At 41.9% G+C, this 16,882-nt stretch overlaps 1 protein-coding gene across 1 annotated transcript in view; it reads left to right on the forward strand.

Annotated features, from left to right (window-relative positions):
* The window catches only part of DMGDH (dimethylglycine dehydrogenase), a 530,714-nt gene extending 516,621 nt beyond the window's left edge, over window positions 1-14,093 (forward strand). The window contains exon 16 of the mRNA XM_085632255.1: window positions 12,150-14,093. Within this exon, the coding sequence (XP_085488381.1) occupies window positions 12,150-12,365 (216 nt within the window). The 3' untranslated portion in view covers window positions 12,366-14,093. The remainder of the gene's footprint in view (window positions 1-12,149) is intronic.
* Window positions 14,094-16,882: the final 2,789 nt, after the last annotated feature.

Below are 16,882 nucleotides of genomic sequence, written 5' to 3' on the forward strand. Positions count from 1 at the left end.
TTGTCGTTCACAGGTAGCTGCAGCTTTTCCTGACAACACTGAAGTGAAACCCCATGACGTAATTCCGGGGGATCTCGTTTTAGTGAGGAACTTTGATCGAAAGACTCAGCTGGATCCTAGGTGGAGGTCGCCTCAGCTGGTCTTGCTCACCACAAGGACAGCCGTGAAGATCGAAGGCAGGAAAGGCTGGATTCACTCAAGTCATATCAAGAAATTTCATGGACTACAATCAGATGTGAATACCACACCTTGTGTGTCTTCACCCATTGACTCAAAACTTCCTTTGGTTGAAACCAGTAGTCACGAACATTATAAACTAAAACTCAGATCTAATCCGTCGGGCAATTCGATTGTTTAAGTCCTCTCCAAGGTGAAGCGGTTGAATTTGTCTCCGACATGTATCCCTTAGATCTGAATAGAGGAAAAACCCGAAAAATGTTGAAACGACATGCATACTGTAAATCACTGCGTAGTCATTGCACAGTGACGTTATTAATTTTGTTTTTCTTAAGTCTTTTTATAATTATTGCGAGTATATTGTTGCACATATATTATCCTATTTCTAGACATGTTTACAATGTTACTGCTGAACATTCTTTTAGTGAATTACCTCCGCTTGAGTTGTCTTATAGATTTGCGCTGCGCAATAACACGTTTATCAGTATGTTACATCATTCCCATCAGGTTAGCAATGCTACAAATTGTTGGATATGTGGCCGACTCCCTCCCTATCAGAACTATAAAGGAATTCTACCTCTTTTTCCATACCCGTTCACACACAACGGCTCCTGTGGAGCATGGTTTAGCTTAATTAATTCCTTAGACTCAAATTCTGCAGTTTATCAAGACAACTGGGTATGGGGAAATCTGAACTTAGTTTTACTTAAAGTCTGCCACCCCAACAAGGAGGGACTTCCCAAAAGAACAGGAACTGATCTAGAAAACGAAGTATATGGATTAGGTAATTTTACGCTTAATCTCTTGATCTTGAATGTCGAATCCGAAGTCACTCCAAGTTTGCCCGCCATGTCAGTATTTCCAGTAAAAGGTGAATTATGTGTAAGAAAGAATGGTTCCATACATATGGGCCATAGTAGATGCACCACTGTAATAGAATTTAGTGATCAAGGCAAGTCTACATTTAGAGCTTCCCGCCATTCCTATTTCATATGTGGTCAGACGGCATATGTACGTTTGCCTCTAGATTGGGATGGTACCTGCTACATTGGATTTCTTTTGCCGCCTGTTTTTCTAGCTCCTCCTGATTATCACAGAAATACTCATTTAGTATATACTAGAGTAAGGAGAGATCTCCCAATAGTCGATTACACTGAAACAGCATGGGAAAAATACACAGATTTCAATAAAGGTCTCTTTCCCTATATAGGTACAGTTACTAATAGTAAGCTGATACGTAGATTAACTAGAACCCTTGAAGCAGTAGTGAACGAAACTATTTCCGCCTTAGGCAATTTAACAGAAGAGCAGTCTGCTATGCGGATTGTTGTGCTTCAAAATCGTCTTGTCCTTGACGTCATCCTGGCCGATAGGGGCGGAGCTTGTAGGGTCATCGGATCAAGCTGCTGCGTATTCATACCAGAAAATTCGCCATCTGTATATAAAGCTATAACCCGCCTTCATAAGATTGTGAGCCAGATACACCAGAATCCAGGCACTTGGACTTGGTCCGGGTGGTTTTGGAGCGTGTTATCAGCCTGGGGATGGAGAGTTCTATCCTTCCTAGGTATTGGCCTTCTCATACTATTCAGTTGCTGCTTATGCCTGCAATGTGGACCAGCGATTTGTGGTCTGTGTGCCACATCGTGTATTCCACATCAAGATTTTCGTTCAAAATCCCGGAAGAAGAAAGAAGAACAAATGATGCTATATGAACAGATCAATGGATTGATGAAGATTGATATTTCTTGACGGGCAAGTAGGGGACAAGGAGGGAATGTGGAAATATGGATTTTTCTGGTCAGTTATGTCCCCTATCTTGGACCCCAACGGTTCTATGTGCATGTTACAAGTACATGTATGTTCCCTCCAGTTCCAGTTATGAAGACGCAAATACATGTGCGTCCACCGTTAACATGTCCTCTTTCAGATCCGCCATGAATGGGCCGGATATTCCATTCCTAAGTACAAAAGGCCACCGCCTTTATATGGTTCACTTATGTCATTTTTACAGTCCAGGCAAGTAGGCCCTGATTCTGTCATCAAGCTTTTCTTGCTTTCTGTCTCTGAAGCTCCAGTCTGAGCCTGCATCTGTGACCATGAACTTTGTCTCATTCCCTGCGCGGCTCACGATGCCTGACATCAGCTTGCTGCCTGCCAAGAACTGTATTTCACCTTCGAAATTATCTGCTCCGATCCCTGCCCAATGCATTCCTGTCTAGTAGTTTAAGTAAACATTCTGCCAGCTACCGAGCAAAGGCCCGGCTTCTCTGTCTTCATGCAAGTAATTCATAGCCCTGTTACTATGGAAGATTTCCGCCCTCGCATCTAGTGTAGATACTTAGACGCTTGTACACGCACTAACAGTCAGTATAGTCAGTATAGAATAAGATTCTACTCGAAGAGACCTCTCTTTTGGATAACATAGTTCTTTAAACATAGGATGTTAGATATGATTTGGGATTAGGTTGACTTGACCCTCCAGACTTCTGTCGCCACATGTAGAGCTAAAAGTCAAGTCCCCTTCACCCCCTAGTTGCACGTCAATCACACGTCATGCTGCTGCGCGCGCATTTCTGCCAAGTATTTCTGCTGACATTGCGAAATTCTTTCATGTAACCACCCTCTTATGACATCACATCTGATGACGTTCTTTCATCACTCCCAGTTACGCCTATTTTTGCTACGCACGAATATATTATCACCACTATCAATTGTTACGCCTCTTGTATTTGCTTCACTGTAATGCCTATTGTATAAAAGTAATTGATTGTCAATAACGTATGTACTTCACTTCCTGAACCTTCGTGGTAATGGAACCTGGAGCAACCGATTATAATCGACCATTGGAATAAAGCCCATTCCGAACCTCTAATACCACGGATTCTGCCTCTTATTTACTGAGCTATTTTATTATGTTTCTGTATCAAATTAAGTCCCGGTAATTAAATTATTTACCACAATATAGAGATCGATAGAGGCATGGAAGGGGGCAGAGAGACAAATGCAATGGGACAAAAACTAACAAGGGCGACCCCACTTTGGGAGGGTAAAAGACTACCAGAAATATCTGGACTGCGAGGCTTTAAGAAATGGGACATGGTTGGTATCTCTACAGTGGGTGACATTTTAAAAAACTGAGATCTAATCCCCTTCCCGATACTTCAAGCCGAATACCAGCTTGCAAATACAAAAAAATTTGCAACTGCAACACTCCTGGAGAGCAGGGAGTATAGATGCAACAGACATCCCCAAATATGCGCCACTCAAGGGTAGTTTGCTACAGGAAGAAATACCTGCAAAGGCAGTTTCTTGGGCCTACAAAAAGCTAATCAATAACATCCCCAACAAACTAAAATCCCTGCGATCCAAAAGGGAAGAGACTACAGGTCATGGGAGGGAGCCTTGATACATCCAAGGAAAGATTCAATTAAGCTGCGATTGAGACTGGTACAGTACAAAATCCTCCATAGGGTCTATTATGACAGGGCCCAGCTGCATGCCATGGGTAAAGCGGTGTCACCCACTTGTCTACGTTGCACAACTGAATGGGGTACCTATATACATACACTGTGGAAGTGCCAACATATCCAAAGATATTGGGCCCGGATACTACAGGAAATTAACGCTATATTAGAGATATAGGTCACCATGGAGCCTAAGTATGTACTGCTTGGAATTGGCATGGAAGTAGACCTACCTAGACACAAACTTTTATTATATAATCTAAGCTTGATAGTGGCTAAAAGGGACATTGCCAAGCACTGGGGTGCATTAACTGTAAATGCAGTTAGGTGGGCGGACATATAGCCAAACCTCCGTCGGCCCGCCGGAGTAGTCTCCGCTGTCAACAAACTAGGTTCCGCCCACATTTAAATTGCCTCAGCTCTCTGCCAAGATATAAATCGGACCCCAGGTTTTGATTTTGACCTAGGTGTGTAAGAGCAGATGTGCAGCCCTCTCTTTAGGTGTGCACACTTGGAAGATTGGCATGGGTTTACTTTGTGTTACTTTTGTCGGTCCTTTGTAGGATGAAGAATCCAGTTAATGCATGCAGGGTGGTGCAGCACCCAGGTGGGCCCTGGTGGGCCTGCCGGTGCTGCTCAGGTGACCGAAACAGTAACACAGAAATTGGAAAGAAGTTTAGAGCACAATTGAGAGAGATTGGTTTTAATTTTCATGTATGCTCACTCATATGGATCGAGGACATCATTTGACTGCACTTGCAGGCCTGGAAACATTTACAAGGCTTGCATTAGAAACTTTTAATGGCATACAATCTCAGTTTTCTCCACTCCTTTAATATCACACTTTTAACCTTAAGAGTTTCAGCATTTGAACTTCTTTTCAGTCTGTCGCTTGTTAAGCTGTGCCATGCTGTATTCAGTTATTGCATGTTACACTATTTTGTTCTAGCAATTTTTTTTCGGTGATACTGGGGTTCTCCTCAGATCAAGGTTTTGTGGGCTCTGCAGACCAAGTACCCGAGCTCACTGAACAACTACACTATTATTGGCACTTAAATACTGGTTACATCCTTCTCTTCCTCTCATTAACTCACTGGCTAACTGAGTGAATAACTACATTTACATAGCAGGCAGTGCAGAAAATCGTATTTGTATTCTGTTCAGGAGTTTTGATTAGTACATCTAAAATATAGTGTTTAGACCAGTCACAGTCTGAGGAGTTAAAAAAAGTATACCAATTAGTACCTATATTAAAAATATTTGATTAGGAAAAATTAGAAGCACGGCCAATGTAATATGGCCACACATTAACAATTTTATTATAAATAGATAAAAAGTAGATAGCATAAGCTCAAAAGCAGATACCTCATTCTGAATTACACTTATAAAATAATATGCCTTTATCACAGCTAAATAAAATGTTAGTTTGTGGGTTGAATGGGGAAAACCCTTGCGTTGGAAGGATATAGGCTGTGATAAGCATTTTTATCCTTCACAGGGTGACCTCCCATTGCTTAGTAGACTTCTTCTGGCAGTTTGACCTTTACTAAATCTGGCAAGGTGGTAGTCTAGTAAGGGCTGTACTTTGATTTATCAAAGTCTTGAATATATGTAGATGCCCGCACCCTCCCAGCAGGTGGCAGTACGCAGCATAAGAGGTGGATACCAGCTCCTGCTCCCCACCAAGTGATTGATATGAACATACCAGCTTGAAAAATGGAGGGTCTGAAGGCCCATGTCTTCTTGGCCAGACTTGCTGGTTGACCAAAAAGAATCCTGTAAAGCCTCTGAGGTCTGATGTTCTTGTCAGAGCATGTCACAGGCAATGCCCATTAAACATGACAGCTCTCAAAAAGGACGTTGGGAGCCTTATTTTAATTCTCCTTAGGGCCTCGCTTCTGAAACTTGTAATCCTAAGGGAGAAAGAGATCCAAGATCTGTTCCACTGAGTCTGCTGGGGTAACTTACCGGGGGCCAGTAGAGCAAATTCCATGTGACTGGCTCCTAGAAATGCTAATGGGATGAGCTTCATGTGCCTCAACTCATTGTGCTAGAGCACATCTTGATGCGTAATGCTAAAATCTCATGGGACTTCTCGAATATCTGCCGCACGGACCAGGAAGCATGCTTCCCTCCATCCTTAGCAGCTGTCTGTGATTGCAGTAGGGACCATTGGTCGTTAACCATTATAAACTGGAGAACACTCGAAGGCGAACATGTCCTCTTCCTAAGTCCAATCAATCTAACTGCTGAAAGGAGCTCTCGTGGTATACGGAGGAACTACGAACATTGAAGAAATATTGAAATTACAAAAATGTAATAACAAACACAGGTACGAAGGCTGTAAAGAAACCATTGATGAGCTGAAACAAGCATATAGAGTGAAATGCTGGAAAGCAAAATCAACCTTTGAAATTCTGAGATCTCATAACATCTGTAACTGGGCAGGCACTGGGGACAATACTTTTTTTTTGTCTTATCGGTCAATTAGACGACTTTCCATCTGGAACAAAATGTATTGAAGCAGTCATGGGAAACATTCTACTGCAACTTTACTACGTCAAGGAAACTGCTTGCTTATCAATGGGCAGGGAGACTGCAATACACACACTTAGTAATCCCTTGAACGATATACCCACAACGAGACATATGAGGCAAATATGGACCCATTGAGCACTATGGCATTCCTGACATGGGAAGAATCGGGTATACTCTAAATCTGGCCGGATATTTGAAGTAATGGGGCACCACGACCAAACGGAGTCCTGCTGGCAGTGTTCAAGCAAGATGCCAAATTATGGGTAAGCTTCGATAACACTCTACAATTCTAAGCACTGAAACTATCACAGAGAACTGGTGGGGAACAATTCTGTATACAATAAATAAAAAGGAACCCTTCAACAAATTTGAAATCCTATAGAACTTCAGCCTAGCTCGACTCTTAAGCAAAGGGGTTTGCTAAATGATCACTGGTTGACTTAGAAGTTTGGATAAACTCATTAAAAATGCTTCCCTTATGTCAGACTGGGTTCAAGAAAGGCTGGGAAACCCGGGATAACTTTGCCAGTATTATACTTTTAGCCAACAGAGCGATCACCCAGAAATCTTCATACGTTTTGAGCTTCCTAGACCACAGTGTGGCCTTTGATAAGGAAAATCTGGGAACCCTGTGGAGAAATTTGGAGGCCTCGCAGGTTCCTAATTGTTTGTTTACTGCCTTCCGACTTTTGCAAACAGATACTAGTGTCAGAGTAAAATTGGGTAACGGGACCACATTATCTATAAAAAGGATTTACCAACTAGGGCATGAAACAGGGTTGTATCCTGGTGGCTGTTCTTTTGAACTTATATACGTCCAACCTTCTACAAGCGCTGTCAAACCCAAAAATCTTTCCACAAAAATTAGGAGTACAATATCTACCACTGCTTCAGTATGCAGATGATACTGCACTCTTAGATGTTACTAACATTGGTCTCCAAAGGACTTTAAATGATCTCCAAAAATAGAATTAAATAAATAATCTCAAATTAAACATGGAAAAGACCATTATTATGCTGAATCATAGTTTGTGTGGTGTCTTGGAGATCAAAGGATACTGCTGACTCAAGCCTGTCAATATCTCGGCATATGAACTGACTCAACGTTTACTAATCAACTTAAAGCAAGGGAAAGTGGTGCACAAAATCTGCAGCACCAATTAAGGAGAATAAATATTAAGCTACTCGGCCTCAGGGGCATGAGTGTGCTCCAGAAATGTGGAGCTAAGTTGCCCAAGCCATTATTTCTGGGTCCCCCATCTGGGTCATATATTGCTTGTTGAACTGACAAAAATTCAGTTAAGGGTGATTCGCGTAGTTTTTGGTCTACGTAAGAGCACTCCGATCTGCCAACTCCAACTGGAATTTGGAATGGTGAACCTAACAACATCTGCAGATGCCCAATTTCTCAAGTATTGTTCTCAACTGAGGAGTGCTCCTACTGAGTGCTTGAAAGTTTGCATTTGAAAAGATCAACAAGTCGATTTTAAAATACACAAAAACTTTGGCCTTTTATACTTGAACACCCTCTTAGGAGAATTGTAGGTAAAAGAACACTGGGACACTAAGACTGAACACGTTCATTTTAAATTGCAAGCAAAGTATGCAGCAAGACCTTATTCGTGTGCAAAAGATGTTGAAGCTTTTAAAAAACTGGCTAGCGTACAGCTGCTTTTACCTTTCTATTGGGTGCCACTTCCCCAACCTGATTTACATTTGCGCATGAAGCGATCTTTGATTAAATAATATATCCTCCTCGGGTACCTTCTGTTCCTGTTAAAATCAATTGAATCCTGGCAATCTTGCTATTCATGTAGGTGCTGTCGCGGATGTGGTTATCATTCCCCATCTGTCAGCTATAATCTGCATATGTCCATTCTTAAGGACCCTTTCAAGAAAGCTTTTACGTCCTTGATCTAACCAGCTCGGAGTAAGGACACTCGAGGTAGCAAAGGCTGCAGGGCCCTGACTTACAACTATTGTCTCTCCTATTAAAATGTTTGGACGCGGCAATCATCGAACCTCAGGAATCAGACTGTAATAACCACGCATTCTGATGCCCTTTGGAGCATAGATTTATATTGGCCACTGTCTCTCTTAGCACATGATTAGGACTGAGGATTGCCACTATTATGATTAACATTACAGCTTTCTTTTATTTGGTTTTGGGTCCTGGCTTTAAGTGGTATACTTGTTGTGTAATTACGGTATTAACTTACCCCACTCTTGTACGCGGCACTTTACTTGTTCCATCAAAGGCTCAGAGATGGCGTATAGTAGTGTATTATATGGTTGCATATGGTCATTATTTGTTTTACTAAAGGATCAGCTTTTATTATGTGGATTTGTGGCGAATATGTATTAGTCATTGTAATTTATGAATTATTGTACTTTTTCTCCACACATGGCACATTATCTGTCCTTCTCGGGGATGAGTCAGTATCTTGTTTACCTCTGGTGAACAGTAGTGCCGTTTTTCTTGCATATGGCCTCTGCTTGCCGTAGATTAGGAATATTTACTATTATGTGAATCCATGGTGAGCTGTCATTGTTTTAGCTTCAAATTATTAATTCATGCACTTTACCCTACACTTGGCTGCTAGTCACTGATATTATTTCAACCTATGGTGAATTCTAATGCATCTTTTATCTTTATGAACGTTCCAGTTCAGGATTAGTTTTTACTATGTTCCTTTAAGATGGATATTAGTTTACTTCATTTGTGTGCATATTCAGGTTTTGGTCAGTTGTTTGATCTAAACTGACATTCACAGAATGTCCTTAAATTATGAGGTAATTACATTACAAATTGAGATGCTCATATTCATGATTCATCATCAAATTGTTTGTATGTTTTGTGTTTTAAATTTGTAAATGTATTACATTGTAATTGTTTTTAGTAACCAAATAATAAGATTTCCTTTTAAAATACTGGTTATTTATATTGGAAAGGGCCAGTATTTACTGGATTGTGATGCAAGTGAATATTAAGGTAAATGTAGTCCCATTGCTTTGTGTGGGATATCCAGACTGGCCAGAAATAATTTCGGTCTAGACAGCGTAAAAATATAGGCCTAAAGAAAGCACGGTTAGATGTTGTGATGGACTAAAGTAGGGACTATGCCCAAAATTAAGGCAGTCCTGTAGAGATTTACCAGATTAGATTCTCGCTATAATAGGCGTACAACTGTTTAGAGGAACATGTTCCTATGGTAAGCATATGAAAGTGTAGAGGAACTGGTTTGCCAATATCTGGTCCTTGACCAGCCAAATTTGGAGTAAGTGAAGCTACACTTGTGTGTGAGAAATTTACTCTAGGCAAACCCCAGCACTCTCTATGCTCTTTCCCTAGCAGAACCTAACTCTGCACGTGCTTACTCCATCCATAAGGAATATTTGTAATGAGGTACTAGAAACAAAGGCATTATTTTTGGCTACTCATTTATTTTTCTTTCAGGGATATCTTCACATGGTTTCACTCCTTTACCCCTCTGTCTAATTCGTCATAGCCAGCTTGACGCGCTCGCTAGTTCTCAGTCACTGGCGTTTCTGTCACCTTAAATAGTAATATTGCAAATTAAGGCTCCCTTTTTGCTTCTCATTACATGTAGCTTCTCTTGTTTTGTTACCATTTCACATAATTTACCCAATAACATGATTGACTTTACAGTACGTTAGAACTTAACTATTCCTCTCCCCAACAGCAACTGTCCATCTTCTTATTGCTGCAGTCCGCCCCCCAATCCCTCCCGTAGTCAGTCTTTCAATCACTGCTTTTATTACCAGTTGAATAACACTTCCACTAAGAGCTATGGGTATTGACTTGAAGAAGAGCTTTGCTGGGATGATTAATCATCAGCATTTACCACCGCTGCTGAATTGACTACTCTTACACTACCATCTCAGCATCCACCTTACCATAAGAACTACATAGGAGGCACTAACTCCTCAATACAAGCCTCCATGCTCTGGAACACACTTCCAGCCAGTATTAGAAGCAGCCAGTACTATACAGTGGCAGCTCCCCCGCTAAGGCGGAGGAGTGTCGCCCCACTGCTCAAAAGGGAAAATAAAATGATAACACATTCTTATCATCATTTTATTTTCCCTATTGCAGTCAGTGGCGGGCGGGGCTGGCCAGAGCAGGGGCAGAGTGGTGTGCACTCCCAAAGTGCCCATGAACTGTTTGGCTGGCCGACTTGGGCCGCAGGGGTGGGTCCTCCGCTATGGCGGAGGAGTGTCACCTCACTGCTTTCTTGCAGTGCTAGAAGCAAAAACATAAAATGGTAATAACTTTCAGTTATTACCATTTTATGATTTTTTTTGCTGGTTGGCGGGTGGGTGGGGCTGGTCTGCTTATGGAGCAGCAGGGCAGAGGAGGAGTGTTTTGCCCAAACCAGTTGTGCTCACTCCCCTGTTCTTCATGCAGGCTGCTTTGCAGCCTGCTTGGAGAACATACCCACCCCTACAGCCCCTGGCTGAGCACGGTGTCACGGCACTCAGACCATTCACATCGCTCCATTAGAGCGTTGTGATTGGCTTAGGGGTGGGAGCCTGGCTGCCTGCTTCCTGCTCTGATCTGGCGAGCAGGAAAGAAGACACGGGACCCGGCGGTGAGGTAAGTATTCCCACTGCCCCACCCCACCCTGCAAGTGTGAGCCGTGCCGGCCGCCCCTGTTGGGCCAACCAAACAGTTCATGCACACTTTGCCTGTTCCTACCAGGCTGCATTACACAGCCTGGTCAGGAACCTGCACAGGCTCCCTGTTCCAGTCTGAGCGCTGATCCACGGCCCTCAGACCAGTCACAATGCTGCATTGCATTTCAGTGTTGCGATTGCATTGCAGTGTTGTGATTGGCTCAGGAGAGCCTGTCTGCCCGGGTACTTCCTACTGCCGCCGGCCGGGGTAGGAAGATTAAAAGACGAGGACGGAGGAGAGGCGGCGGCCGGCTGTTAAAGGTAAGTCCTTTTATACATTTTATTCCTCCCAAATAACCCCCCCCCCCCTCCCGGCCCACCACCCCCGTCCGGTAACAGCCACTACTGGTATCATATACACTTCTGAAAACAGTTGAAAACTTGGCTATATCCTAGATAACTGCACCGCCTGCCTCCCAGCATCAACGCCAATAAAACAGTCTCACCTTTAAAGGTAATTCTCAGCTTACAACCCACAAATTACAAACAACTCACCTGGCAAAATGCTTTCATTATTCAGGTAAGCAAAAAAAAGGGTTGACATATGGTTCACTGTGGCATTATATATGTAGTGATATACTTCCATATATGAGAGTTATGACCCACAATAATACTACAACCATACTATGCAGCTGCTCCCAACAATTTCTACCTTAGACCTATTAAATTCACATAAGACATACATGCTATAAGGGTTTTCCAGCGCTAGTACTGTACAGCCAACCATCACCAAATGAACAGGCATGCAATATCTGAAGAGATATGCACATCAGCAAATAGTTGGTATATGTGTTGGCGAGATGGGAAATCTCCCCAACATTTCATGAGAGTGTCTGGAAAGAGGAAGTTGTTCTTCAGGGAGAATTATTTTCCCTATGGAGAAAAAAACAGGAAATAAATATGGGGCAAAGCCGGTGTTCTGCCTATTTTTAAACAGGCAGATTTCCATAGTGGGAATCGCCAGTTATAGGGTTACGTTTCCAGCCATACTATTGAAATCTTTTCAAATATGTATATTTTCGGAACATACTCCTCAAAAATCGGTTTTGTGAATCACAACAGGCTCGAACATAGGAGACATTTGTAAATTTATAAGTTAATAAACTTGAAATTGTTTTTTTATTTTTAGATGGTTCTTACTCCTAAATCTTTATGATACAAGGAAACTCGAGAATTCGGGAAAGCTTGTTATTGTGGCATATACTGCCAGAATATTTTTGGTCCACTCACAATTTGTAAATAAAACGAATTTCTCTGCTTAAATTTCAGGTTGTTGGAAACACGACATCCGGAACCTACAGCTATGGTACCCAGCAGAGCCTTGCGTTTGCCTACGTGCCCATAGAACTTAGCAAAGTAGGACAGACACTAGAAATTGAACTTCTGGGCCACCACTATCCAGCGACTGTAGTCCCAGAGCCCCTGTTGGTCACTGAGCCCACAAGAAACCGCCTCCAGCAAAAAGGTGGGAGCGCCAAGGCTTGAAGACAGACCAGAAGACCTGAAAATGCCTTGAAAAATATGGTGCTACACACGTTTGCATTGCCCGTAGCAAAAACTGCCCTCCTTCAGGGCTAGTGCCATATTTCCTTAATATTTGGAGAGGAACACAGCCTCTTATAATTTTCCTGATTTCCCCAAATGTAATACAGAAAGTGGATTGTGAAGCATCTCAACAACTGTGAACTTCAAAGCAATGCAACCCAGCGGATGAATGTCTCTGGCTGCACAACTCACTGGTCAGATGGGTATTTCGTTTCAACTCACAAAGGCTCATGAAGACACTAATATCACCTTCTTTAGGGACTTGGAAGATTTTAATATCCTCTTCACCACTGCTCTTTCGATAAGAAAAAGTTGAACATGCTACTATGTTATGTCTTTATAAAGCACTGAATCTTTGGGAAAACTGGCGTGTTACTAGAATGTGATTTCTATGTAGCTAAAAATCATGCAGATCTTCACTTCTGCATACACTTAAAATGCATCAGTTTTTCATAGTAAGGATTCCTAATGTTACCAATATTGCGTACTCTACAAGAATCAAGTTGAGTGTCTACTGTCCGTCTTGTTGGCACTGAACCACTATATCGATTGAATTCACTCATGTAGACGCTACATTATGCCGATAGCATTGTGTAAGAGTACTGAACATTTATCCACATGATCTTTTATCATTGAATCAATTATGCTGTACCTTACGGCAGATAACATTACACCGCTATATTACTAAATTATCCAGTCAGAGACAACCCTGTGCCATTGTGTTGAAAAATGTTGTAATATTAACGTTTGTCAAGCAGGGATATATTTAATCACGAAAGAATTTTAAAGTATTACTTCAATTTTCCAAATTCTATGTGTAAAATTGATATAGCTAATCCAGGATACATATGTTAATATATGAGCCTTCGCTTTCCTATTTGATAAACTCCTATCTATAGGGATAAGAGGTAAAGTAATTCTGATTCTGCACAGCCTTCTGAGGCATATCATGCCTGTGTGTGTGTACGTGTGTATATATATATATTTCAAATGTGTTCACTTTTAAAAGGAATTTGCAAACGATGCATGCCTGTTAAAATGTGTTCTTGTGGTTGGTGTCTGATATGGTCAAGGGCAAAAAGCTGTTCTCTGATCCAGTGTAAATCTCTGCAAAACGATTTCTATTTTCATAGATGTCTTCTGACCTATACCAATGCACCAAACCATGATGTGCTATCTGCTGCATATTAGCAGTGTAATTGAATCAAATGTGTACAAGCTGACCTGCCTGTAATATTGATATCTCGAGGCTGGTGGTGGTGTTTTAATTCAGCAGTGTATGCCTTCACTTGCAGGAGGTAAAGCGACTTGTTCTGGGGGCCAATGAGAATGATCTGTTCATTGTCATATGTGAAGGTCACAGTGTACATTTCCCAAGAGAGCCTTAAGCCTCCAGAAAATAAGTAAAAGCTTAAATAGAATATGTCATTGGAAAGCTAATTTGAATAAAAAGCGCCTTTCACTGGTGAATAATTAATGCAACCTGACACCACCTTGTTTAAATCTGAATATCATTTTGTAATGCAGGGTAAAATTAACGTAAGTGGTTATTGCATAGAGGTTGTGCTGCCCGGCGTGAAATTTCAATTTAAAAAAGTATTTTCTTTGTCATGTTTGTCTAATTTGCTGAGCCAATTACATATAAAGATGACAAATGGTAATCGTGAATCGTTCAAGCTCTTTTTATATTTCCTGCAGAGCGCTGTGCAATTTTAACTTTTTATTGGGCAAGATGGCGCGTATTAGGACAGACAGACCCATGTTTGAAGGAAAAAAGGGCAATTTGATAGGAAACTAATGCATGAATGACGACCATAACAATAAGCAGATAACAACCCGGACATCACTAATACAGAGAACATAACTGTAACATTACCGCCTTGAAACCCCCGAAGTCCTAACCCCAATCAGATACATCCCAACATCACCTTTTAAGACCTTGAACCATCATCATTAAATCCTCATCATTAAATCCTCACAAGCATGCTTCCTCCTGACCACCCTTAGGCACCTTGACTCTGCTCCGCCTACATTCAGACCACGCCCAGTCCCTGTTTATCACCACCCAAGCTGGATTTACCCACTCAGTAATGATTCATCTCTGACATAAGCAGCATCACCTGCTCTCTTCCAGTCAACCAGAAGAAACCAGTTAAGATGCTTTCCTGTCTCCTCCCCATTCCATCGTGGCAAATACCCGAAATACAGACAGGAAATCTACCGCGGTTTAAAACTTTCTATCCACCCAAAGTGACACCCGTTGTCCTGGAAATAACTATACGCAGTTCTCTCCAAATAGTACTCCTTTCCTACCATAGATGAGCAATCCCCCATCGAAACTGTGTGTGATCTTCCCTGTCAGTGGAGCTATGCATAATCCTCCTGAAACTATTCAAAGAACGAAACCACTGTATCGTTATTGCCTTATCGATTGTGTTGTTTCGGGACACCAAATTCCCCTTTCAATCAACTGAGTCCACAATTTATGTGTTTCTGCCCATAAAGAATTCAGGTTGAGTAAACCAGCCTTACTAGCTTTTAGCAACAGGGTATCTGACAGATGCACCATGCTGTTTTTACTCAAGAAATGCCGCTTACATCAAATCCTAATAGTCCATAATCCATACTGTCATTCCAAAAGACATAGGACCAGAAACACAGCCTGCAAAACAAAGAAAACACAACATTGGTCGACTAACAAGAAAACTCTTCCAGCCTAATCGCCTAGAGCCATTTGACTTCCACCGGCCAATGTCTTCTTAACGATTTCTCTAAAAATCCCAACCGGTCTGCTTCTGCAGTAGCCCCTATCCTGAATGAATAAGGACCACGATATAGTGGACTGATTCCCAACATTGCCAAAGCTTTTCTAAAAACTGAGGAAACTTCAAAAACTGAAATATATCCTCATGATAAAAAACTGCACAAGGAAAGCAGCCTTGGGCCCACAATAATGCAATGCATGCCTTTGAGGCATAAAACCTCATCTCCTATTGCCTTAAATCTTACCCAACATCCCTTACCTGTGTGATAATTGTTTTTGCTGTATCACAGATGTGCAAACCGCTGTCAGCCTCTCTGACCTAATTTCTCAACAAACCCTTCCCTCAGCCTAAACACAATAGTTCTGATATACAAAAAGTCAAAAGAACACCATGTGGAATCTAAAAAGAACCCCTTCAGATCCTCAAATCTAGAATACTAATTTCACCCAAAATATTCTTTAGCATGTCAGTTGTTTGAAGGGGAAGGGTATGCCCAGACGTGGGTCCCGTGCTCACTTTGCCACTGGATTCAAGCTAGCCTGGCTGATGAAGGGTGAGGCCCTGAAACCGGTCCCAGGATGCTTGTTTCCGGTCCAGGGAGGACCTGCCCTGGCAGTTTGGGCTGGACTGTTCCCATGAGGCACAGGGTCAAGCCTGATTTGCATATAGCTGTGTCCAAACTGGGGTGGCATGGTGAGCAAAAGAATGATGGATTAAACCCAGATCCTTGTGACTGGGGGTGAATGTTTGCAGTGTTCAGCATTCCGTCCATCAATTGTTTCTTTTGCACTAGTTTTCAAGCAGCACATCCCTGTCCGTTGGCCCAACAATTCTCTTCCCCAATTTACCAGATGAAGGTTCATTACACCAAAACTATTCCCCATAAATTACATCCCTTGCTGGCTTTCCTGCATTTGTCACCGCAGATACATTTTTAAAATTAATCCTGTTATAATTGGACTTCTTCATCCCACCTCTTCTGTAATTGTGATAACAAACTCCCCTCTCTGTAAAGCCTGTAAAGCTCAGAAAGCCAAGAACTGCTGCCACGCTTGCAATACCTTCTCCTGCTAGACCACTCTAAAGATGTCTCCACTAACTGAAAGGCCCTCAGGTAGTCAGGCCCCAAAGATCAGTAGCGTCTTTGTTTTCACTCGGCTCACTCCAGGCACCAGTCCACGGAATCTTTGCTACTGTAAATGAGACTGCATTCACAATGTCATTGTTCACACCTGACACATGTCTGGCTCTGGCACAATATTAAAACGGCCAACGTGGAAACTCTCAGCAGATGCATCTCCATCAGATCCCTTGCTGTTGACTGTTCTCTTAAGCAATTACTGACTTGTTGTTAACATTAACATTTCTTAGCAGCCAAACTCTTGCTGCCCTAAACCAAAGCCACTAACAATGGAAAAAATTCCAAAAAGGCAATACTTCTTCCTTTTGTATCCAGTGAACCAGCCATTGCTCGGCACACCATATGCCATCTCAAACAATAACCAAAGCCATCTGCACCATCCGAATCTCACAATATTAACACCTGCCACAACACGTTACCCAAAGACCACATTGTCACTCAGTTGAAATCAGTCAAAAAAGATGTACACAAATCAAATCCTCTTGCAAATCTGCATAAAAACATACTCTATTATTGAGGTAGCACAGATCCAGACATTGAAAACCTTTGTG

This window comes from Triturus cristatus, chromosome 2_1, assembly GCF_964204655.1.
Source record: "Triturus cristatus chromosome 2_1, aTriCri1.1, whole genome shotgun sequence".
Lineage (NCBI taxonomy): Eukaryota > Metazoa > Chordata > Amphibia > Caudata > Salamandridae > Triturus > Triturus cristatus.